This window comes from Chenopodium album, chromosome 7, assembly GCF_948465745.1.
Source record: "Chenopodium album chromosome 7, dcCheAlbu1.1, whole genome shotgun sequence".
NCBI lineage: Eukaryota > Viridiplantae > Streptophyta > Magnoliopsida > Caryophyllales > Amaranthaceae > Chenopodium > Chenopodium album.
In genome coordinates, this window is record NC_137840.1 from 69,519,198 (window position 1) to 69,542,844 (window position 23,647).

Genomic DNA, 23,647 nt, shown 5'->3' on the forward strand with positions numbered 1-23,647 from the left:
GAACTAAACTGAAATGAATATTTTATAAGAGAAGGAAAATGGGAGCTGAACTGAACTGAACTGAACTGAATTGAACAAAACTGAATTGAGCTGAGCTGACACTAGGTGAAAAAAGGGATTTAGCAGCGGTTCAAACCCGGCTTAAGGCACCGGTTTGAATCGCTGCCTATGTGGGGGGTGCCAATTACACCCCTTTTTGGCACCGGTTAACCGGTGCCTTAAATAATTTCGCGGAATATTTTTTGTTAGTGGTAGTTGTTTTAGGCACCGGTTAACCGGTGCCTTTTTGGTTTTTTTTTTTTTTTTTTTTTTTTTTTACTTTTTTCTTGCAATAATAATAAAAATTATATACAAACAACATGAAATACGAACCAAACAAAAATAAATGGTGAAATAAGGATTCTTGAAATTGTTATATTCAACATCAAAACAATGGTAAATCACATTATATTCAACAAGTAAATTGTTATTGTACCATACAAAAAATAAAAATAAAAAATTACAATGAATTATAATTAACTCAGAAATTGAAATTGTAAAACAATAAAAAAAAAAAAAAAAAATTTACAACATCAAAATAATATTCCAAAATCGAAATCTTGAATCCTTGTTGCTTGAATTAACACCTGCATAAATTAAAACCCATAAATTATTAAAACTAAAAAAAAAAAAAAAAAAACGAGAAGCAAACCCAGAAAACTAATGCATGAACGAGAAAATCAATTAACCCAAAATCAAACCCAACAATCGATTAAACCCAGCAAAATTAGTTGACCCCAGAATTTTGCTGGGTTTTCTGAATTAATCGATTAATCCCAGAATTCAGAAAATCGATTAACCCCAGAAAATCAATTAAACCCAGAATTCAGAAAATCGATTAAACCCAGAAGCAAACCCAGCAATCGATTAAACCCAGCAAACCCAGAAAATCACTTAACCCCAAAACTTTCGAAAATCAATTAAACCCAGAAATTTCGAAAAATCAATTAAGTGCAAAAAATGACAAAATTAATTAACCCAAATAATTCCAAGATCAATTACACCAATCAATTTCGAACAATATTACAACAATCTAACCCCAAAAAATTAAGGCATATAACATAAAAATTAAACCCAGAAACCCTTCCTCCGAATAATTAAACCCAGAAACATGCACTAACCTCATGCAACCCAGAAACCCAAAAAAATAAGCGGACTTGGTGGTGGCGGTGGTTAGTGGCGTCGGTGGTGGTGGGAAGAAGACAGAAGAGAGGTTGGAGTTTGAGACAGAAGAGGACAGAGAGGGGAGAGAAGACAGAGAAGAGAGGTCGGAGAGAGAAGGAGGAGGAGCGCCGTCGAGATCAGAGGAGAGAAGGAGGAGCGCCGTCGCCGTCGAGATCAGAGGAGAGAGAAGGAGGTAGGTTAGCTTAGGGTTTATATAGAGGAGAAGGCCGATTTTTTTTTATGGGGCACCGGTTCAGTGGCACCGGTTCAAACCGGTGTCCTTTTAATTTTTGGCACCGGTTTGAGTTGAACCGGTGCCATTGTTCTTGGTCTAAATCCCGGCCCAATTTTTGGCCAGTTTTTGGCACCGGTTTGGTTTGAACCGGTGCCTATTGGGGGTTGCCTTTTTGTATTTTTCTACTAGTGTGAACTGAACTGAACTGAACTAAACTTCAACGTAAGAGAACATGCCCTAAAAGATAGGATCTGATTTGATATGTTCGTATAAACTTAAATAATTTGAACAATACATGGCCAAATTTAATATGACAATTTAACCAATTGAAAGGATAGTTTTTAAACCCAAATGAAAACATTGTTTTGATTAGCTATTAACTTTTAAGTACCTAAATTATTGAAGTAATATCCAATACCTAAAGTTTTCAAACATGTTTTTAAAAAATAAAAAAAAATAAAATAAAAAAAAGAAAAAAGAAAAAAGTCAACAACCAATTGTAAAACAAGACATGTATTTCACTCGCTCCATTCCTTTTTATTTACTCGTATTTCATTTTTTTTAAAAAAAACATAGTTCTCATGCACATATTTAAGATAAGGCAAACACTAACGAACGTTTCGGGAGTGTTAGATAAGTTAGGTAAAAGTAGAAAGATTAAAATTAACATTAATTACACCGATCGACTTGTGATCTTGTCATGCTTTCCCAAATTAATACCATTTTAGGTATTGTAATAGTTTAAATGTTTATCCAATGCCACAGGGACGTTCGTCAGCAAGATCAGATAAAAGATAAATTATAAAATAATAAGACCCACAATTTTTTGTTTTTTATTTCACACTTTTTTTAACTATGTTTTGCCAAGCACCATGGGGTTAGTCGTTTAGTGTTACAGGTTATACTTAGAAAAAAGGGTTACTCTATGCGTGTTTTTTGAGTTACTTTATTATTTAAGAGTTTCTCATTAAGTATAATAAATGATTATCATGTCAATATTATAGGGATTACTCAGAAAATGCGCTAAGGGCCTGTTCTAATTTACTGAACTAAACTTATTGGAGATGAAGTGAATTGAATATTTTATGAGAGAAGAAAATTAGAAACTGAATTGAATTAAACTGATTAAAACTGAACTGAATTAAAGTGAAAATAAGCTGAAGAGAACATCCCTTAATATACTTCGTACTTTCGTAGTGGCGTAGTTTATGTGTAAATGGACAATTTCCTTTATAATGGGCCTCCAGAGAGTAAAAGATCTACGGAGTACTTGCTTGTAGCACGGCATGCACAGGGCCTTCAAATTTTCACGGACATGGCTACTGTTAAACGATTGTCTATATACATGTGACTTAAACGGTGGTAGTCTTAGTCAATGATTTGATTTGTCTCATGTTGGCAATTGGCCCTTATACCATAACCCTATAATAAGTCCCTTTTGAAAATCTAATATGTAGTAATTTTATGGCCTTGTTTAAAAAGACCTTATTTAAATGTAAATGCATAATTTTATAATATTATTTGGCTAATCTTTGTATAATAAAAAAAAAAAAATGCTCAAACTAATATTTGCTTAAAACTTAGAATGAAATGATTAATTAATTTTTACAAGTTAGATGAAATGAACATAATATCAATTCAATAAAGATATAGGCCATATTCACTTCACCTTAAAAAAAAAATATTAAGTAAAAATAATTTCAGTTTAGTGAATATAAGTTCAGCTCAGTAAAATTAATTTCAATTCAATAAAAATAATTTCAGTTCGTACAAATAAATTATGTTATAATATAAAATCAGTAAAAATAATTTTAGTTTAGCAAAAAAATTTCAGTTCAGTAAAATTAATTTAAGTTCAGTATAAATAATTTAATTTCAGCAAAAATAGTTTTGTTTAGTAAAAATAATTTTAGTTCAGATTTTTTTTTTTTTTTTTTTTTTTTTTTTTTTTTTTTTTTTTTTGAAGTGAATGGCTCATAGTAGCAGTATTTCTTTTCAACCCTTATGCATTAAGTTGACCAGTTACACGAGATATGTATAGAATCTTTAATTCCTTTTTATTAATTATTCTGTCATATACAAACCATTGACACATCTAATTTATAAAATCATGTGTATCAAATAAATATTTTAAAAAATGATCGAAAATCTCTATAAATTCTATTTTTGTGATAAATTTATATTTAGATAGTCAATTTATCGTAATAAAACTTTAAAATATTTAATTAGTGAATAAGTAAACATCAATATAACATTAATATATTTTACTTAGTGCTGTCAAATTTCAAACCGAAACCGTTTAACTGCCCGAAACCGACCGACCCAAATGAGAATCGAACCGATTAAAAACCGATTTTTTTGAAACCGAAAACCGACCCGAACCGTATTTTAGTAAACCCGAAACCGAATCGACCCGAATAATGTTAAACCGTATAAGAACCGAACCCGTTAACAAACCGAACCGAATATAAACCGAACTGAAAGAAAACCGAACCGAAAAAGAACCGAACCGTATTTAACCCGAAACCGGTTCCAACCCGAAACCGTTTAAACTGGCAAGAAAACCGCTTACACCGAACCGTTAGCAAACTGCTACCCGTTTGCACCGAACCATTTAAAAACCGAACTAATTGTAAACCGAACTGGTTATAAACCGAACCGTTTATGAACCAAACCGTTTCTAAATCGAACCGTTTACAAACTTTTTTATATAATTAAATGGATTTTTTTTTTTTTTTTTTTTTTTTTTTTTTTTTTTTTTTACGGGGATATAATTAAATGGATTAAATATTAGAAATCTTAAAATATTTTTTTAAAAATAGCAAGGCAAATCATTCATTAAGGTCTTAAGGATAATCAGTGTTCACAAACAAGAGCAAAATAAACAGGCTCAGCCGCTCAGGCCCTGCCTCAAACTATTAGCAACACTACTGCCTCTAGTCATGTATACATTTGAGGTGATGAAACCAAATGAACAAAAAGCTTGTAATATTAAGTACCAAGGCTTGGCTGAAGGCGTAATAAATAAAATTAATTCACAGAGACTATTAAGCATATGATTACATTGATTTTGTGAGTAATAATGAAATAAAGATGGGAGTGTGCTAGTGACATGAATATACTATAAGGCTATGTTTTAATTCAGATTAAACTATAATTTAGTAAACTTGAAATGGAATCGATATGAATAACGTTAAAGTGGTTAAACAATCGAAGAACCGAACCAATTATAAACTGAACCGAAAAAGAACCGAACCAGTTATAAACTGAACCAAAAAAGAACCGAACTGTTTCTAACCCGAAACCGTTTCCAACCCAAAACTGTTTGAACCGGGATAAAAACCGTTTACACCGCATCGTTAACAAACCGCAACCCGTCTGCACCGAACCGTTTACTATCCGGACTGTTTACAACCTGAACCGAATTAAAACCGCTTAAGAATAAACCGAAACCGAATCAAACCGATAACTATTTAAACCGAACCAAAACCGACCCGTGAGACAATTAAACCAATTCCAAACCGACCCGATTAAATACCGAACCGATTTCAAACCGAACCGAAACCGAACTGTCAAACCGTTTTGACAGTGCTAATTTTACTAGTGAATAAGTAAACATCAACATTTTGAAAATTAGTTAGATAGGAATAAGAATGAATAATAATAATATTGTTTGTTCGGGTTACTTAATTACTTAACTATAATGGAAAGTCGAGTTCTAAAGAAGGTTGTTAACTTGTAACTTCTCTCTCTATATATATAAATATATTGAAATAAATTTACAAATAAGAAGGGCCATCAATAACATAATACTAAAGGCGAATCTGATATGACATTTGTCATGTCTTGATTAAAAAAATTCCCGCCACTTTTACTTTCCTTTTTTTTAACAATATTTATGAACATTATTTTATAATATCCTATAATATTTAACTTTCAATTTGACAACTATATATAAAGTATATTCTATATGCATTCAATCAATGAATGACATATAATATTTTATAATAGGTATTTTTCTATATCAAACAAACATATACAACATATAAGGAATATTGGAATAATGTAAAACTCCAGTTTTCCATAGTTCATATCATTCTACATCATATATTTTTTTTCCTTTGAAAGATTTTTTGCTCCAACCGGGATTGTTACATTTCCTTTTATTTATTATTTATATTTTTTTTTTTAGAATTGTTGATTTATTTATAAAAATAACACTACAATTCAATAACTATAAAATAAAAATAAAAAAACCTATATTATTAATTGTCACAAAAAAAATATTCAATTAAATTTGTATAAAACATTATACCGTCAAAGTATGGTATAAAACATTGTGCCAGTCAAAACATGCCAAAAAAATAGGGATATATGGGGTACATAAGTACATTTCACGGGTTATAATTAACATAACATTTTAATCTTATATAAAACCCTATAATCATTAAATATTGCTTCTTTTTTTTTTAAATAACTTTTGATATCAATATAATATAAAATTCAATGGAAAAGAAAATCAAGTATTGTTTCAATTAAAAATATTGATTTTTATTATTTTTAATTATTGTTAAATTAACATTATAATTTATAAATATGCTAAGTAAAAACCGTGCATTGCACGGGACTTAAACTAGTTAAGATTAAAAGTGAAGCTCATAAAGTTATCTTTCATTACTCATGAGAAATTATATGGGGTTTATTCAACTATTATTATTAGTTGATTTAATTTTGTAAAATCCTATTAAATTAGTAGATATATCTCAAATTCTCAACTAACTATGACAATAATATTATGATTCCTTATATAGTAGGAAAATAAAAAAAAACAGTCATTATGTCACATTATGTTGGTTGTTAGAGATATAATGAAAAACTTTTATGTTTGTAATGCTAACACTTGTGATAATTTTCTAATCTCTCGAGAACTTGTTCTTTTGAGCTCTGGGCAGAGCAGAGCAAATTTTAGCAGAATAGAGCAGAGCAAATAAGTATTATTTTTAAACAGAGCAGAGCATGTTAAAGCAAAACAGAGCAAAGCAGATTTTAACAAAGCAGAGCAGAGCAACTCTAAAGAACGGGGCCCAAGTGTAAACCCGGGATCACCCTTTTATTACTTGAATTGTATCCAAAATACAAAACTGATTGGTGCGTATTTAAATACTACCTCTGAGTCTTTTTAGTTGACACGTATTCCTTTTTAAGAAGTTTAATTTTTTTTTTTAGTTGACACGTTTTCTTTTGGGGTAACTTGTTTACCTTGCATTTACAAGTTATCACACTTGTTTTTTCATTCTCCCTCACTCTCTCTCCTCTCCTTAATATATGTGCCTAAATCAAACACGTCAACTAAATAGAAACGGAGGAAGTATATATTATTAGCACCTTTGTACGTATTCAAATTCATATCATTAGCTCCTTGAGTGGAGATAACTTTTATAATAAGATATGTTATTTGGTTTTGAATTATATAATTCATTAGTTTTGAAATACAAAGTCATTTATACATAGTTTATAGTGTACATATTACTTTATCCGTTATTAACTAACACACTCATTTAGTCATGTTTATCGATGTACAAATTAAACTATTAATATTTTTAATTGCCGATAAGCAAAACACAAAGTCCTTTGTGGCCAACCACTATGAGGGTTATTTCGCTAGTATAATTAGGATTACTTGGTCAATATTAAAGGGGTTACTTCGTCGTTGTTATATAGTTACTCGATCGGTATTACAGGGGTTACTTAATCAATGTTATAGGGGTTACATTAAGTGGCCACACGATGTGGTCGACCGCAATCAAGACAGGTTGTAAGCAAAATTATAAAAAGTTGATATTTTGAAATATATATCGTGGTGAATATAACAAGATCTCTAATGACTATTTTTATTACGTATAGATCACAAACATGATCAAATGAATGTATGTGAATAGTGCTAAAATCAAAACGTGTCAACCAGAAAAGCAGAGGAAGTATTACCTTTATAAAATACCTCATGAGTCAACCCGACCCGGATAAGCAGGCTAGACATTTTTAGAAAATAGGGAAAGGTAATAAGGAAATCAATCCTCTAAATTATTATTACGAATAGGAATTGAACATCTAATCTCATGATTGGAAGATGATCACCTTTTCTCTAGACCATTTAGCTTGAAAGTAAACAAATTGATCGAATTCATCAATACAGAAAATGAGGTGACAAAGAAAAGTCTAGACCCATTTTATTAGTGGTCAATTTTCAACCACAAGGTAACATAGGCTCTTCTTCCTCTTTGTATTCGGTTTGTCTTTAAACTAATAGACCAAGTGCATGCCTTAAGAGTTATGACCAAATAATAAAACAAATAAACAAGTGATTATTTTGTCATTGTGTTCTAAGGAGTAAGGGGACCTTAGCAAATGTCACTAAACTAGCAAATTAAATGCAACTTGGGCACTTTTGTCATTTCACATTCTTTGTCAAATTTATTCTATAGCTCTACGTGTTCTTGTTTAAGATACATCTATCTTTTTCTTCTCTATATGTGTGGTTCACATCCAAATCAAGATTTCCTACTTCAAATTTGTGCCTTTGGAGTTCAATAGTTTTTGAATGGGACCTAAACACCCAACTCATGTACTCTGTCCATTAGACAATTGTTACATTTTGTACATATTGTTATCTTGATCCCTAATACTTCTTATTTTTACACGTAGTACAGTTTACGAATTATTTAAGAAAACGACGAATATGTTTATACAATAACAAAATTTAATTTGCGTTGCATTAACTTTTACGTCCTCCTTTTTTTTAAGAAAAACTTTATGTGTTATATTTTAAAATAACTAAAATAGCAAGACAATATATTTTAAGTTTCAAATTAAATCTTCGAATAAACGGAGTTACATCCATAATTTTTTTTTACTCATTTTAGAAACATTTTTATATCATAGTAAAAAAACAATTACTAAGATTCTACTACTATAAGATATATAATTCCATATGATCCCCATAAACTTGGAATATGCTCAATTTTTATTTTAAAAATATTTTTTTTTTATAAAAAAGGTCAAAAATACTTGCAAATCAAACATGGTTCACAAAAGAAAGAACCACTAAAATGCACATATTGAAAAACAAAAGGTAACGTGGTCACTCTATAAACCTATCAACACTCTCAAAAATCCTATCCACATCTCTTTGTATCACCCTTTATTTTCCTCCACTTAATAAAAACATTACACATTATATGATCATTTAACAAACTTTCAACATTGTAGTAAAATAGATCAAAAGCAAGAAGAAGAAGAAGAGAGAATTGTATATTGAATCTAAGAAATATTAAAACTAATTAGATTTAATATATAATTAAGTATGGCTCAAGCAATGTTGCTTATGCCTAATGTTTCTACTAACACAGTTGATTTGAAGAGAAATTCATTGCTTAAACTTCAAATTGAAAAGATTAAGCCTAAATCTTCTTCTTCTCATCTTTTCTTTTCTCCTCTTCCTTCACTTTCTTCTTCTTCTTCTTCAAATGTTTTAAAGACTTTTGCTCTTTTTAAGTCCAAGGCCAAAGCTCCTGCTAAGAAGGTACATTTATTTATTTATTTATTTTTGTTAATTTATTACTTTTTTTTTTTTTTTTTGAAAGTTGTTAATTTATTTCATGATTATTATGTATTAGTGATGTTAATTATTTTGTTATTAATAATGTTATGTTAATTAGGTGGAGAAGCCAAAGCTAAAAGTTGAAGATGGTTTGTTTGGAACTTCTGGAGGAATTGGGTTTACTAAGGAAAATGAACTCTTTGTTGGTCGTGTTGCTATGATTGGATTTGCTGTAAGTTGATTAATCACTTTAATCTTTACATTATATAGTTGATTACATTATTTTACACAAATTTTAGTCATATATACTCATGTGTATGTGTACATATTACTACTATGATCTTTTGGATACTTAAAATATATGGATTTTCAAGATCGTGCATCCATTTACGAGTGCAGATAAGATTTGAGTACATTCGAATTTAGTTGTCTCTTTACTAATTTATATTTTAGTGTTAGTTGATGAATTCTTATGATCAAACCGTTGGAGGGTAAATTTTGGATTGATAAGAAAAATAAAGGGGGTTGTTTGAGTGAAAGTCCTTATATTTGTTTGGGGTCTAATATTATACTTGTATTATTGTATTAGATTTTAATGAGGATAGCTTGTAAATAAACTCTCTAGCAACGTTACTTAAGTAGCACTATGTTTGTACTAGTAAAATAGCTAGATTTGTAACTTTTTTATTTTTTTTATTTTTAATTACAACTTTTACCCATATAGGACTAATAATCTCGACTCAAGAAATTAATCCGAGCTTTAAATAATTGTCAGATTTAAAAAAAAAAGTTTTAGATAATTAATGAGTTTTAAAAAAAATCATTAATATTTTATATCAACTCGTCATTTAACTGATATTGATTATACTTCAGTGGACAATGCAAAAGAAATCAAATCCCCTAATCTTGGTAAATCAAGTTTGAGTAAATTAGAGAAAATAAATGTCAAACTAAAGTATTTTCCATATCATATTTCTTACACTAAAATCTTTAATAAGGACACAAGCAAAGAAGAAGCATCCAAGCTTTTGAAGCACTTGCTACCACCCCTCATGGCTTTACTAGTAGCCTTATATCCTATCTCCTACACCCCAGCCTCGCTTGCCATCGATACAGCCAGAGGGGCAGCCTTGTTTCGAAGATCCTGCATCGGGTGCCACGACGCAGGAGGGAACCTAATCCAGCCAGGAGCAACCTTGTTTACCAAGGATCTTCAAAGGAATGGTGTTGAAAGTGAGGAGGAATTGTATAGTATTACTTACAATGGGAAAGGAAGAATGCCTGGATTTGGAATAAACTGCATGCCCAGAGGACAATGCACCTTTGGGCCGCGATTACAAGATGAAGAAATAAGGCTTTTGGCCCAGTTTGTCAAGTTACAGGCCGATAAGGGCTGGCCCAATATTGATATTTATAATGACTAGTTGTTTATGTATTTTTTTGGGATTTTAATCAATTTTATAACACATTTTTATTTTAATCTATGCATTGTACTTTGAAAAAAAAAAAAAATGCATTGTACTTTGAAACAAAATTTGACTTGTTCGAGGTTTAAAACAAGCAAGATTTTAACTTTTTAAACGTGACATGATTATAAACTTTAATTTGATTGGTGACTTGTGATTTTCTGAAATGTAATGTTTGAAATGGAATGACAAATGATCAATTTGTATGTATTTTGTAACAAACTTTCAGGCATCATTGTTGGGAGAAGGTATAACCGGAAAGGGTATTTTGGCTCAACTTAACCTAGAAACCGGAATTCCCATCTATGAAGCCGAGCCTCTTTTGCTCTTCTTCATTCTGTTTACCTTGCTTGGAGCAATTGGAGCCCTAGGAGACAGGGGAAGGTTCGTGGATGACCCTCCCACCGGACTTGAGAAGGCGGTCATCCCACCTGGAAAGAATGTTAGGTCAGCTTTGGGTCTTAAGGAAGGAGGTAAAATACTTGACCTAAAATCTTAATATTGAATGTCATTGTGTGTTTTGTATGTGTTATATTATACCTCACATACATATATGAAAAAATGATAATAAAATTAAATAAAATAGTTTATCTTTCGTTATATTATTTCTTAATTACATTGTACAATCATTAAAATAAACTATGATTGAAGGTTAAATTCATCCAAGAAATGATTATAGGCATGATAAGACTCATTAACTACACAAAGTAGGAAAGCACATGTTTGAGGCACAAAATTCACTAGTTGATGATTTAGTGTTATACTTTTGAAGATGTTTCCTAACTTTAAAATAAGGCAAAATCTAGTACTTCCTATTACCATTGGGACAGTCGTACACAAAACTTGCTTCTCTAATAACGTGTTCCTATTAATTAAATGTTCTAACAATCAAGTTTGTGTAATTGAAGGTCCTCTATTTGGATTCACAAAGTCAAATGAGCTATTTGTGGGAAGATTGGCACAATTAGGATTTGCATTCTCCTTAATAGGAGAAATCATAACAGGAAAAGGAGCCCTTGCACAACTCAACATTGAGACCGGAGTTCCTATCAATGAAATCGAGCCATTGGTTTTGTTAAACGTCGTCTTCTTCTTCATCGCCGCCATTAACCCTGGAACCGGTAAATTCATCACCGATGAGGAAGAGGACTAGGCTTATATTAGCTTAGTACATCATCTCCTCTTAAGTTAGTATAATTTTTGGTGATCTAGCTCCTTTAAGTTCATGTACAAGTGCAATACTTTTTAGTAGGAAGTATGTATGTATTCATAATAACCATGAAATTATGAATGGTTAATCTTGAAACAAGTATTACATTGAGATTGTTTTTGCATATGCTTTTTTTAATTTCTAGAAATTAAACGGAAGACTAAAATTTATGGTGGTTAATACACGTTATAAATAATGTTTAACACACTATATAAGCGTTTAGATTTCACACATTAAAGACATGACTCTATATGTTTGACTTAGATATTTACTTCGAAGAATTGAAGTATTAGTTCTTAGGGTCTATTCTCTTACGTTGAAATTCAATTCAATTCAGTTCAGCTCAGCTCAAATCAGTTCAGTTCAGTTCAGTTCAACTCCTAATTTCCTTCTCTTATAAAATATTCATTTCAGTTCAGTTAAGCTCAATTCAGCTCAGCTCAGTTCAGTTCAGTTCAGTTCAGTTCAGTTAATGAGAACAAGCCCTAAATGTAAATGCATGAGTTTATTAGAATTGTCTGAAATACTCCCTCCGTCCCTTAATACAATGTCTCTTTTGAGCATCTATTCTTCACATAATAAAGAGAAAGAGGCATTGTATTAAGGGATGGATGGAGTACTACGTATAATATTTTAGTGTTCAAGTATTACATTGTTAGGGGCTAATTAAGCGATGATTAAATTTGTTTTCTTCACCATATTTCCACTTGTAATAAAATTAAACTATGAGATTTTGGTAACTAGTTAAGATTAAGGGTTTGAGTATGATAGGTCCCATGTTTAAACTCTCTACTTTCATTTGCAACTAGCACTATATACATGCAATTCTTACAATATTATTTATTACAATATTATGTCACACAGATATAGGGGTAAAAATAAAGATTAAATGTTATATGAAAATAATATATTAATTCGCAAATATGAAAGTATAAAGGTAGACAATTGGGTTTAGTACTGACTAACAAAGTAAACAATTTAGATAGTATGACTTGTATGAGTTTAATTGATAGTATTTCATTGCTTACATATATTATCATAAATTAAGTTGATTATTTATGAAAGATGATTTTGCATTGATTAAAAATTTAGAATTATGTACCCCTCTATTCTTGAATAATTGACACGGTCAAACTTGACACACATGTCAATGCAATAATTGACCTTCGGTACATATGATTTTTTTTTTTTTGAAAGATCGGTACATATGATTAAATATAAGTAAAACATATATATATAAAAAAAATAATAATAAAAAAAAAAACCTTGATAGTAGTATGAATCTTTATATTAACGCTTATTAAATACTTCGTACTACTAATATATTTCATAATAAAATTAGTTTTTTTATGTGTTAAAAAAAAAAAAAAACTATAGTTAAAGTTAATATATGAATAGTGAAAAAGTCAGATGTATCAATTATTTAGAAAAGGAGTGAGTATTGAACTATTGATTGATTGTATAGACATAAAACAAATAATGTAATCTATTTATTTTGCACTTAATTCAAAAAATTGATTTTTATTTTATGTACTTAGATTCTTTGATGATTGATTAATCTTTCCTTTTTATTTGTTTGTTGATAAATCTTTCCTTTTTATTTGCGGATTAATTGATCTTTTCTTTTTTTGCTGCCTTTCCTCTTTATTTGCTGATTAATTAATCTTTCCTTTTTACTTGTTGATTGATTATTATTTTTCTTTCTATTTGCTAATTGATTAATCTTTCCTTTTTATTTGTTAATTGATTAATCTTTCCTTTCTATTTGTTGATTGATTATTCTTTCCTTTTTGTTTCCTTTACTTTGATTATCATTTATAATTTGAAAAGAAGAGGGGGTGCTATGGTCATTTTAGGTGGACACCACAACTTCATTTTGTATATTTCAATTTGTACGTAGTGCCTTTAAGACTTAACTTCAGTCATTCAATATTATCTTACAAAACGATGGTTTAATGAGAATCTTTGGTCAATGAGATGGAGGGAATAATTGGTTAAAACGAGTGAAAATAAGTCACTCTCCACGGCTCCACATTGTCACAAGTAACAAAATTGAAACAATTTCTAAATCCTATCTAGGTGCTAAAAACCTATGAAAAATTAGAGTCACTTAAATCATGAAATGACATTTTTGTATGGACACTTCATGCAAAAGGTAGAGATATATGTGAAGATTGTGATCTTGTTTGTCGAAGATAATCTTAACATCAAGTTATTTCAAAATAATCTCGACTATAACCTTATTTTTTTTAATGGAATAGTACTACAACTACAAATGTGCCATCCATACTACTATTTAAAACTATTTTCATAATTTATTTAAATTAATCTACAACAACCTTCGGTATTTAACAATTAACCAAACTCAAAATTATTTCAAACAAAACGACAAACATCGGGATTATTCAAGAAATCAAGACGAGTTACCCTAAAGTCTCTAATAAAACCCCCCAACAATTGGGTTGACAGAAATGCGTAAAAGCCGTGTATGTCCCATGATGTCATTGAAAGGGAGTTTTCAGTACAAGTCCAACAATCTGAAAACCAAGTCCAAAAAGTCTAAACAAACATAAACCTACTCTTACTCATTTCTCACTAATAATTCCTCAAAACTTCATCAATTTTCCAGTTTTTTTTTTTTTCGTTTCTTTTTTTCTTTTTAATTTTTTTGTTAGCAACGGTCTCAACCCACGATCCCCAGAAACATCAACCACGTTCTCTAATCTCTCTCTCTCAATTTCCAATTTTCTGCAAATTTTTTATACTTAATTCAGAAGAGGAGAGAGAAAATTAGACCAAAAAATAAAGAATTTGAGATGGAAACTCCAAAAATTGAAGGGTATCTTACTGGGAGCTACAAGGAATCCTTTGCTTCTCAAAGACATGTATCTTACAGGTTTATTTCTTTCTCTCTTTTTAATTAACCCCTTTTTTATGATTTGGGGTTATTTGTTTTGTTTGAATTAGTCATTTATTTGATCATATTTGAATTGGGTTTGTTGAATTTGTTCTTGTAATTCAAGGGATTTGATGAATTCTGTTGGTAATTGATGAAAGTATTGAGTATTTGGAAAGATTGGATCTTTTATTTGATAAATTTATTCTCATATGATTGAATTGAGTACTACAGTACTCCCTCTGTTTGGAATTAATTGTGCGCGTTGATAGTGTAATTTGAACTAATAATGTAACAACTAAATCCGGAATGAGTTGGGGATGTTATAAAGGGTATAGAATGGAGTTTAGTTTGTCTTGATGTTTGATGAATGAAGAGGAATAGTTTGTTCCAAGTAAAACTTAGTGATTAAGATTTTACTATTTTAAGCATGTCATTGAATAAAATATACTCACCTGTTACTGAAACTTGAACAAAACTAACTTGTTTAGTGGAATCAACCTTTTTTAGTCATACTTTATTAGAACATAAACCACTCCCTTTGTCTTGATTTCTTAGTCACATTGATACTTTGATAGTGTTTGAACTAGTGATGAGACAAATGAGAATAAATTCGAAACGAAGGGAGTATACGAGTATGTCAATTAGGTCTATTTGGTACTCGTAACATTTTGATATATTCTTCTATTCTTTTTCTCGGTCTCCTTGTTTGAATGTGTAAAAAGGTGATTATTCCTTTGAAAAGAAAGGAAAGAAAGAAAAAGAAGAGAAGTAAAGGAGAAGGTGGTTAGGATGTGATTGCCCAATTGCCTTCCATGTGCTTTGATTATATTAGCTGGAGAATGAGATGAGGTCAGATTCTTTCCTTTATGAAAATAATGAAAAGTTAAAGGATTGCACAAATGGTGGGAACATATTTTGGTAGACATAATATGTAATGAGTAATAAGAACGAGCACATATTTATGTCACTTAGACTTGCCAAAAGTGTCATACTCAAAATGGTGTCCGACATCGATACACCTAGATTTTCCTAGTTCTGTTTTACGATTTGATAGAAAGATAAAGATTTGAAGGATCGTGCCAACTCTGGTACGGAGAGGTAGGTTAAGGATCCAAGTACGTAAATGCTGTGGTCATTTGATCTTATATGCTGATCATTATGGCTTAAAATTGTATTGATTTTTAAAGTTACCAGCCTCATCTCAAGTTCAATTAATGCTTAATGGAGGTGGTAATCTTTATTCTTTACCATGCCTTATCTTGAGTCATTGTGGTATCTGATAGTTGATGTGTTGAAAGAACTGAGGGGAGCATGTAGTGGTAAGCTACAATATTACTTTGACAAATAGTTGGTTTTGTGGTTGCTGACTTACTATTCAAAGTATACTGGATTCAGGACATCTTTGAATATCTATCCAGTAATTGTGGGAATTTGTTGAGATAAGGATTGTCATCAAGCTTAATCCTTTTGATGACATGGGAAATTTGACATTCATTATCGTAAATTTCTATACCTGAAAGTCTGAAACCAAAAGTACTGCTGTATAGAAGGCAAATCTGATAGTTTATGTAGGTATCTTGAAAAATCTCCAAGAAATTGGATTGAGCAGATGATTCTTGAAATGCACAGGACATGTCTGATGTCTCAGTCACTGAGAGGAGTTTTGGAGACCTGAAACCTAAGTCGTTTTCATGGCTATCATTGAGGAGCTGGGGGTCTCAGACACTCAGTAGTGTTTCGTTTTGGTTAAAGAGCTTGAAGCAGAGAAGTACCTATGCAATGTTCATTGGCATACACACACAAGAAATTGTGACAAAAATTAGTGTTTTGATTTCCAGATTGCAGTTTCTTCCATGATCTAGAAAATTCCACAGTCTGGTGATGTATTTAGAAAATTCCACAATCCGGTGATGTCTTTCTACATTTAGTCAGACGACGTATAATGAAAGATTAAAGAATAGTGATTGTATTGACTTTTAGAAGATATTCATACTTTAGGAAGGACAGAAGGGGGAGGGGAGGGTTGTGTCAATAAATGCCTTATATTACTACTATTTGTTGGCAAAATTAATGGGTTTTGATTTAACCTTTTCCTTGTCCTCTCATGAGTGCTGTTATATTGTAGGACCTTGAGAGTTATGTTTCATGAAGTGTTACTAACTCAAATTGTCTTTCATTTAGTTGCGGTGCATGCGGTTATGAGCTGAATTTGAGCTCATCCAACAGGAATACTGCAACCATTGGCTCAAAATATGGAAAATCAATAAAGCGAGGGATCATTTCTTTTTTTCAAATCGATGAGAGCAGATTTATGAAGGTTGATGAAATCAGATGTGTACCATATTTCATATCGAAGAATTCTTGGGGTTTATTTCGAAGAAGAACCAAACTCCTTTGTCGCAAATGTGGGAACAATGTTGGTGAATCTTATGATGACAAAAATTCCTCCTATCCAATTGTACCGGATGGATCAAATACCAGTGAAGTTGGCACCCCGAGAAAATTTGACATAAGAATCCGTGCATTGCAACCTTCATCCACTGATCAAGCTGGTACTCCTCTGGTTCTTTGATGTAGAGTGATCAAGGTTCTGCTATGCACCATTTGGCTACACACACTGCCAACGGTCATCAAAAGGGCTTCAGCGGTTCAATTGCACATAATTAAGAGCACTTCTGTATGGTGAAGTAAAACACCAGGTATTTATGTTAAGAAATTATGTTCTACATTGTTAACTGTACAGTTTCTGAGTGATATAGAATTATTTATGTTTGGAAAAGAACGATGTTTAGAAGAGTGTAGCGATGCTCTACCATATATCTTCGCCTGTCAAAAAAGAAACTTGCACTTTCAAGTTCATGGTTTCTAGTATTTCCTTTTCCTGTATTACATGCCCACAAAGCAGTACACCATTACTCACTAACAGTGTGGTAGTGGGCTCTTTATGTGAGGCGACTGCCATTTAAACGACTAAGGTGAAGATCATGTATTATAAGTTTTCAGTCCCCCAAATAAAGGAATCGAACGCAAGTGTAATGTATTAGAAGCTTAAGTTTGGTGTGCCACGAGAAATTTCGCTACTCATTTTGAGCAGGATGCAAGTGTTATGTAGTATTGGTAAAGCTACTTGTCTATCATATTTGTTTACATGTATATTCTACCATATTGTTGAAAGGCTACTGAATATGATGCTGATTCCAGCTTCACATTGATTAATTTGAGTTCTTTTGTAACAAAATATTTGATTTGGACTCTGCGGTATCCTGGACTCTACAATTGAATTATAAACTCTATTACAGTTTTTTAAAATCAGATCTCAATTTATCACCAAACAAGCTTAATGTTAAATTATTAACTCCAGCGTAGCTTAACTTATCGGAATTTATTAGTCCAAGTACAGTATGTCGTACGGAGTAATATAAACCGTACCCTGTATGAGAGAAAATACCATAACTCATAAACATGAGAAAATTTTTAAATTTTATTTGATGCATGAAAGTAACATGTTGAGAAATTAATCCAATATTTAGTTGTTACTAATGAAGAAATGTAACAGTACTTTAAAGAATTATTACCAATTTTTTTTTTTTTTAAAAAAACTATTTAATTTATTAGTTGAAAGTCATAACTAGTTTTAACCAAAGAGAAAGTAATTACATCAATTACAGGAATTGTCAGCAAATTAGTTGTCTTACAAGCTTTAATAATACACTTTATTTGGGTCGTGTCTAAAATGGACTTGCCCAACTCAGCCCACATCACAAAAGCTTGGGCCCAAAAACAGTAAAAGCTGTTAAAGCATGTTATATTGATGAAATAGAGTAGAATGTATACAATTTGGGAAATAAGATCATTTTGGATACTCAACAATGTAGAGTCAATTGTGTGCCTTCCATGTATCACACAGTTGGTTTGCAACTCACACTAGACCAGATCAATGCAGGATGCCGTGGGTTGTGCGAAACAAGCGAGCGAGGTGGCTCATGTTTTCAACCAAAGGTCGTCGAAGGAGGCTGTTAGAAAGGACCTCCCTTAGAAAGGACTCTCTCTACACCACCCTAAGCAATATGGTACGTTAACGTACCACCTATTTCTTCATGTACGTTTTACTCCGTTTCTTTTATGTGCTATGCTAGACTTGCATGTTTTATATTCATATCAATATTATGGATTTATGTCTCAAGGCCTTCATTAATTCATTTATTAATGATTAAGAAATTATTGATATCAATCAAATTGCAAAAGTAGATGGGAAAATATTCAATTAAATGACGACAAAACCACAAATATACTCATTGTAGATCATTAGTCCACGAGTCAATATATAGGCTTCAAGTGGCGGGTGTACTGTTGTTATGTTGGACCAAAAAATACGGGAGATCAAGGTTTAATTCTTTAACCTTTAAATTAGTCTATATGAAATATGTACGGAGTAGTATTTGATTTTAAAAAAAAAATTATGAAGGTTGGCCTTAATAATGAGTTTCAATGAAAATCCCCTTGTGATCACGACACTATGAAAGTGTAACATAAGAGGTTGAGAGCCAATTAATAAATGAAAACACAGCTAGCTTAGGATCGTAATGCTCGATTGCTTAATTGTGTCTATGTCCCATTTAATTTGGGCCAATTAAACGAGTTATTATGAAAATACAACCTCTTGTCAGACTAAAATACGAATTATAAAAGAAAGAAAAAAAAAAAAAGAACTTGTAACAGCCAATTGGCATACATATGTACATATGTAACACGAGATGAGACATTTTTTTTTAGAAAACGAGACATTTATTTATTTTAGGTTAGAAATGAGAAAAGGAAAAGGAAAAAAATTTGCATGCTTATTGTTTTGATATGCATGATTTCTCTATTTTGATAACTCACCATGCTAGAATCATAAATCCGTCACTATCCTAATGCAACTCCATCATGCATACTCCAATTTGCCTCCTTTTGCTTATCTTAAACAAGCTAAGCCACACCCAAAGAACAATCTCAATAATGTAAATAAAGGAAATGTGATAATGAAGAAATTTTCTTTGTAACTTATAATGTTGGTCATCACAACCTTCCATACAAGGATTGTAAATGACATATACTTCCTCCGTTACGAATCACTCGCAACAAAGGGGTATTATTTGTGAGACATAAAATATTCCTTTGTTGCGAGTAATATGTAACGGAAGGAGCATAAAGGTTAGAGGTGTTACTTAAGAATTTAGACATTCCAACATATATAATTATCTTTATTACGGAGTATGTAGTCTGTATTTTATATTTTGTATTTATTTTCTAAGATAACATTGAAATATGCAACAAATCTTGATCATTATATATCATTATATATGACAATTATTATTATTAATCAATAATTAGAAAATGATAGATTGATAGGCAAGTAATAGTAAGGATTCATAGGGTAGAGTCATCCCTAGTGATCCTAGATATATAGGCTAAATTAAGAAATATTCAAAAAATCAAAATAAAGGAAACAAGAAATGACGGGCATTTACTTTATTAATCATAAACTTAGACCTCCTTACATAATTTGTCTTAATTATTTCATATTTTGTATTTATAACCGAGTATATAAGATTACGTTGAAATTAAATATGCAACCAATCTTGATCATTATGACAATTATTAATCAATAATTGGAAATTTAGAGTGCAATATTTGTAAGGATTATAGGGTAGAGAGTAGAGTCATCCTAGTGATCCTAGATATATAGGCTAAATTAAGATTTTTTTTTTTTTGACAAATAAATCAAGAAATATTTAAAACCAAATCAAAATAAAGATGACCCTAGATACTATAGGATAAATTAAGAAAATAATCAAAACCAAATCAAAATAGAGAAAGGAAACAAGAAATGACGGGCATTTACTTCCATGTCGTAAACTTGTCCTTTCCCAAATTGTAGCTGCTAGGAATTAGGATGGCGACGTTGTTTAGTTAGTGACTAATCTATCCGGAAATTCATGGTGAACTCATGAATCTTTTGTCTTGGCTTTATTTGTTTTAATCAATTTCAATTCCTTGACAATTATGTTAGTGGCTAATTAACTAATTATGTCAATTGCAAGCAATGATAACACTGACGGAAATAATAAACACATAAAACAACTATAAAAATGACAAACAAGATTATAATTTACGTGAAAACCTTACAATTAAGAGAAAAACCACGAGGTTATATTCATCGTGACTTTTAATGATGTATAGATTTTGTGAACGAGTTCACTCAAGGTAATCGATCATATGATCAAACCTGTTTCACTTATTATTCGTATGAACAATAAAATTGTCCCATAATTGTCATCCTTTGCGGATTCCATTAGCATTCGCACTGAGGTTCATATTAATACATATACATGAACAAAAGTAATTAATAAGAATACAAAGTATGACATAGTATATGATCGAATTAATAATACTCGTAGTAAAATCAAAGAAAGTGTTATAATTGATGCGGATTTCAAACGGCAACGTGTTAAAATTATTATTTATGCATATATTTGTATTTAGCTATTAGTAGAAAAAAGAAAGCTAGGAGATGAATCGGTCCATTTTAGGACATGTCACATAAATAGTAGAGTATCCTGTATATTTTTTGTAAGTATGTTTTATGGCCGTATTTCATTTTTTCTGCCTGCCATGCAAGATAAGATAACAACACAACGACAACATATTTGCATGAATTAATGCCTTTTCGATCAAGAAGGTTTAATCTATACTCTGTCATCATGTCATGTGGACTGTTTGTAAATACGTCTGGTATACAAATTTATATTTGGGTTTATATAATACGGAGTATATTCTTTGTATAGCATGATGTGCAGCATGCACTTGCGTTATGCATTCGTGTGTAATATATTTTTATGTTTGATTAAAAAAAAAAAAAAGGAAGTACATTATATCACTAATTTAATGATTTATTACTATCAAAGTCTCATGGTTGCAACTTGCGATACCCTTATTTATGATGATTTTATTTTATTAGCTAGACGCATCTCCTTTTTTTAATTTAAAGATAGTTTCTTGTTGGGCTAAGTTAACTTAAAATTTCATCTAACAAGTTAATAATCTATACAATAATAGGGATTATTATTCATATACTTGTATATTTAATTGTATTATAAAGTAGAATCTTATTATTTTAATAAAATTTTGGTGACTTGGAAAGTTGTCTTTTGGAAGTAGAACAAAAAAATAATGTGACATGAGAACGTGGTTCTTAAGAGTAGTTTTGACTTGGGCTTAATTTCAAAAGATGAAGCCTCTTCTTCTTTATAATAGTTAGAACTTTAAAGATGAAGTGTCTAATCAAAAAATACAAAAGGCATTGCCTTTATTTTCCTTGTTGTGAGCCTTATTTCTTGCTCCTTGTTTGTGGAGTCCTTTTCTTAGTTTCGTCTAGCGGCCAACCTATTTGGAACTTCCCATCTTCTTCAATTCATAATTACGGAGTACTTCGTATAAGTGTATTATACTAGACTTTAATGTTAATCATTTTCTATTCTACATTCAGAAAGTGTGAAATTACGGGTATATTTCATAAAAATTATAACACTTTGATTATTGTAACACTTTGATTTTTGCAATATTTATTATTGACCATTTTTGTTTACTAATTATAAGCAAGGTGTTGATTTGTTGGCATAAGAAAGTGTGATGAGAATTGGAAAATCCTAGAAATTGTAATTAGGGAGAGTTGTTTGGATGACAAAAGAAATGGTGGAATGAGGGAAGTAGATAATTATAGGAATTTTCACTTCCCACAAAATGTATGTAGGAATTTAATTACCTAGTTTAGGTAAATTAAAATTTCTATGGAAAGTTATTTCCCACATTGCAATTATATTAAGATTAACAACTTAAGAAAAATCCCATGAATTTAAAGTAAGTAATTTGATTTCCACAAATTTAAAATTCAGGTGAATTTCTACTTCCTTTGTTAACAACCTAACATTACCTAACTGTTACATCTAGTATATGTTGTAATATACAGATGAGTAAAATGTTGTAATAAAAGCTTCTAATGACCAGAGTTATAAATTTACAAATATAAAAGTCAAACAGTTGTAAATTTTTTTGACTAACAAAAGTTTTTGCAATATTTATGAAACAAATTACATGTTATACTACTATGAAAGTTTTATGATGGTACTCCATATATTAGAACAACTAAGGCCTCGTTTATTTTATCTTATTTTTTCATCTTATCTTATTTTTTTTTTCTAAACTAAAATTATTTTTACTGAACTGAAATTAATTTTATTGAACTGAAATTATTTTTACTGATTTTCTACTATATTTTATCTTTAAAGTTACTGAATTTTTTTGAACTTATTTTTTTATAAGTTGAATTATTTTTATTGAACTGAAATTATTTTTATTGAATATTATTTTTATAAGGTGAAGTAAACAGGAAATAACTTACAAAATTGAGAACCGGATAGTTCCTTTATAGGAACTTTTTTTTTTTTTTTTTTTTGGAAAGACCCTTTATAGGAACTTGATCGAAACTAAGAACTACTCCGTTGGAATTAAACTAGCTAGAGATAGATGATCAGCTCTTTTAATTTATGCACATGAACTATTTATACACTAGTACAATAGTACTTTGTATCTAATAATTGGATGATAACCAATATAAATAATGTAATGAATAATGCAACATTTCATTTTTTAACCATGTGAAAGGAAGAAATAATGAGCAAGTTTGCATGTGATACATAATTTTGATGCTTTTCTAAATACCTAATTAGTGTATGACAAAGAAATGTTATAACTTGTAATTGAACTAATAGTTCATGATTTAAGTGTGGAAATTCATCATTTAAATGTGGAAATTCAGCATAAAATATGTTATAACTCATATTAAACGCAACGTAGCCGTAATTCCGTAAACATGTATTCCGTATGTTAGTATGTAATAAATGTAGTGATAGAAATAAATGCAAAATACTATCCTAAACATAGTTAGAGATTGAATATATTCTCTATCACGTATGAGCTATTTTAATAAGTTTAAAAA

The 23,647-nt window shown here is 30.5% G+C and overlaps 2 protein-coding genes across 3 annotated transcripts; both read left to right on the plus strand.

Moving 5' to 3' along the window:
* Positions 1-8,554: 8,554 nt before the first annotated feature.
* On the plus strand, positions 8,555-11,835 carry LOC145639325 (photosystem II 22 kDa protein, chloroplastic-like). 2 transcript variants are annotated; one of them, XM_081690541.1, is made up of 4 exons: positions 8,650-9,017; positions 9,154-9,267; positions 10,731-10,974; positions 11,410-11,835. In XM_081690541.1, the coding sequence occupies exons 1-4, from the start codon at positions 8,799-8,801 to the stop codon at positions 11,652-11,654; spliced, it is 822 nt and encodes a 273-aa protein (XP_081546667.1). In that variant the 5' UTR covers positions 8,650-8,798; the 3' UTR covers positions 11,655-11,835. The 2 variants fall into 2 exon arrangements, with proteins under 2 accessions (XP_081546668.1, XP_081546667.1); XM_081690542.1 differs by lacking the exons at positions 10,731-10,974; positions 11,410-11,835 and adding an exon at positions 10,034-10,515 and having other exon boundaries at positions 8,555-9,017.
* A 2,467-nt stretch (positions 11,836-14,302) lies between these two features.
* Positions 14,303-17,392, plus strand: LOC145638252 (uncharacterized protein At4g08330, chloroplastic-like). Its single transcript, XM_081689217.1, has 2 exons — positions 14,303-14,607; positions 16,792-17,392. Exons 1-2 carry the CDS (start codon positions 14,528-14,530, stop codon positions 17,180-17,182), a joined length of 471 nt encoding a protein of 156 aa, XP_081545343.1. The 5' UTR covers positions 14,303-14,527; the 3' UTR covers positions 17,183-17,392.
* The last annotated feature ends 6,255 nt before the right edge of the window (positions 17,393-23,647 follow it).

Bases quoted from the DNA above. Each gene is read 5' to 3' on its own strand.
- LOC145639325 (XM_081690541.1), top strand. From the start codon at position 8,799: ATGGCTCAAGCAATGTTGCTTATGCCTAATGTTTCTACTAACACAGTT. The intron at 9,268-10,730 runs GTAAGTTGATTA...ACAAACTTTCAG, and splicing joins TTGCTATGATTGGATTTGCT to GCATCATTGTTGGGAGAAGG. The intron at 10,975-11,409 runs GTAAAATACTTG...GTGTAATTGAAG, and splicing joins TTTGGGTCTTAAGGAAGGAG to GTCCTCTATTTGGATTCACA.
- LOC145638252 (XM_081689217.1), top strand. From the start codon at position 14,528: ATGGAAACTCCAAAAATTGAAGGGTATCTTACTGGGAGCTACAAGGAA. The intron at 14,608-16,791 runs GTTTATTTCTTT...TCTTTCATTTAG, and splicing joins CAAAGACATGTATCTTACAG to TTGCGGTGCATGCGGTTATG.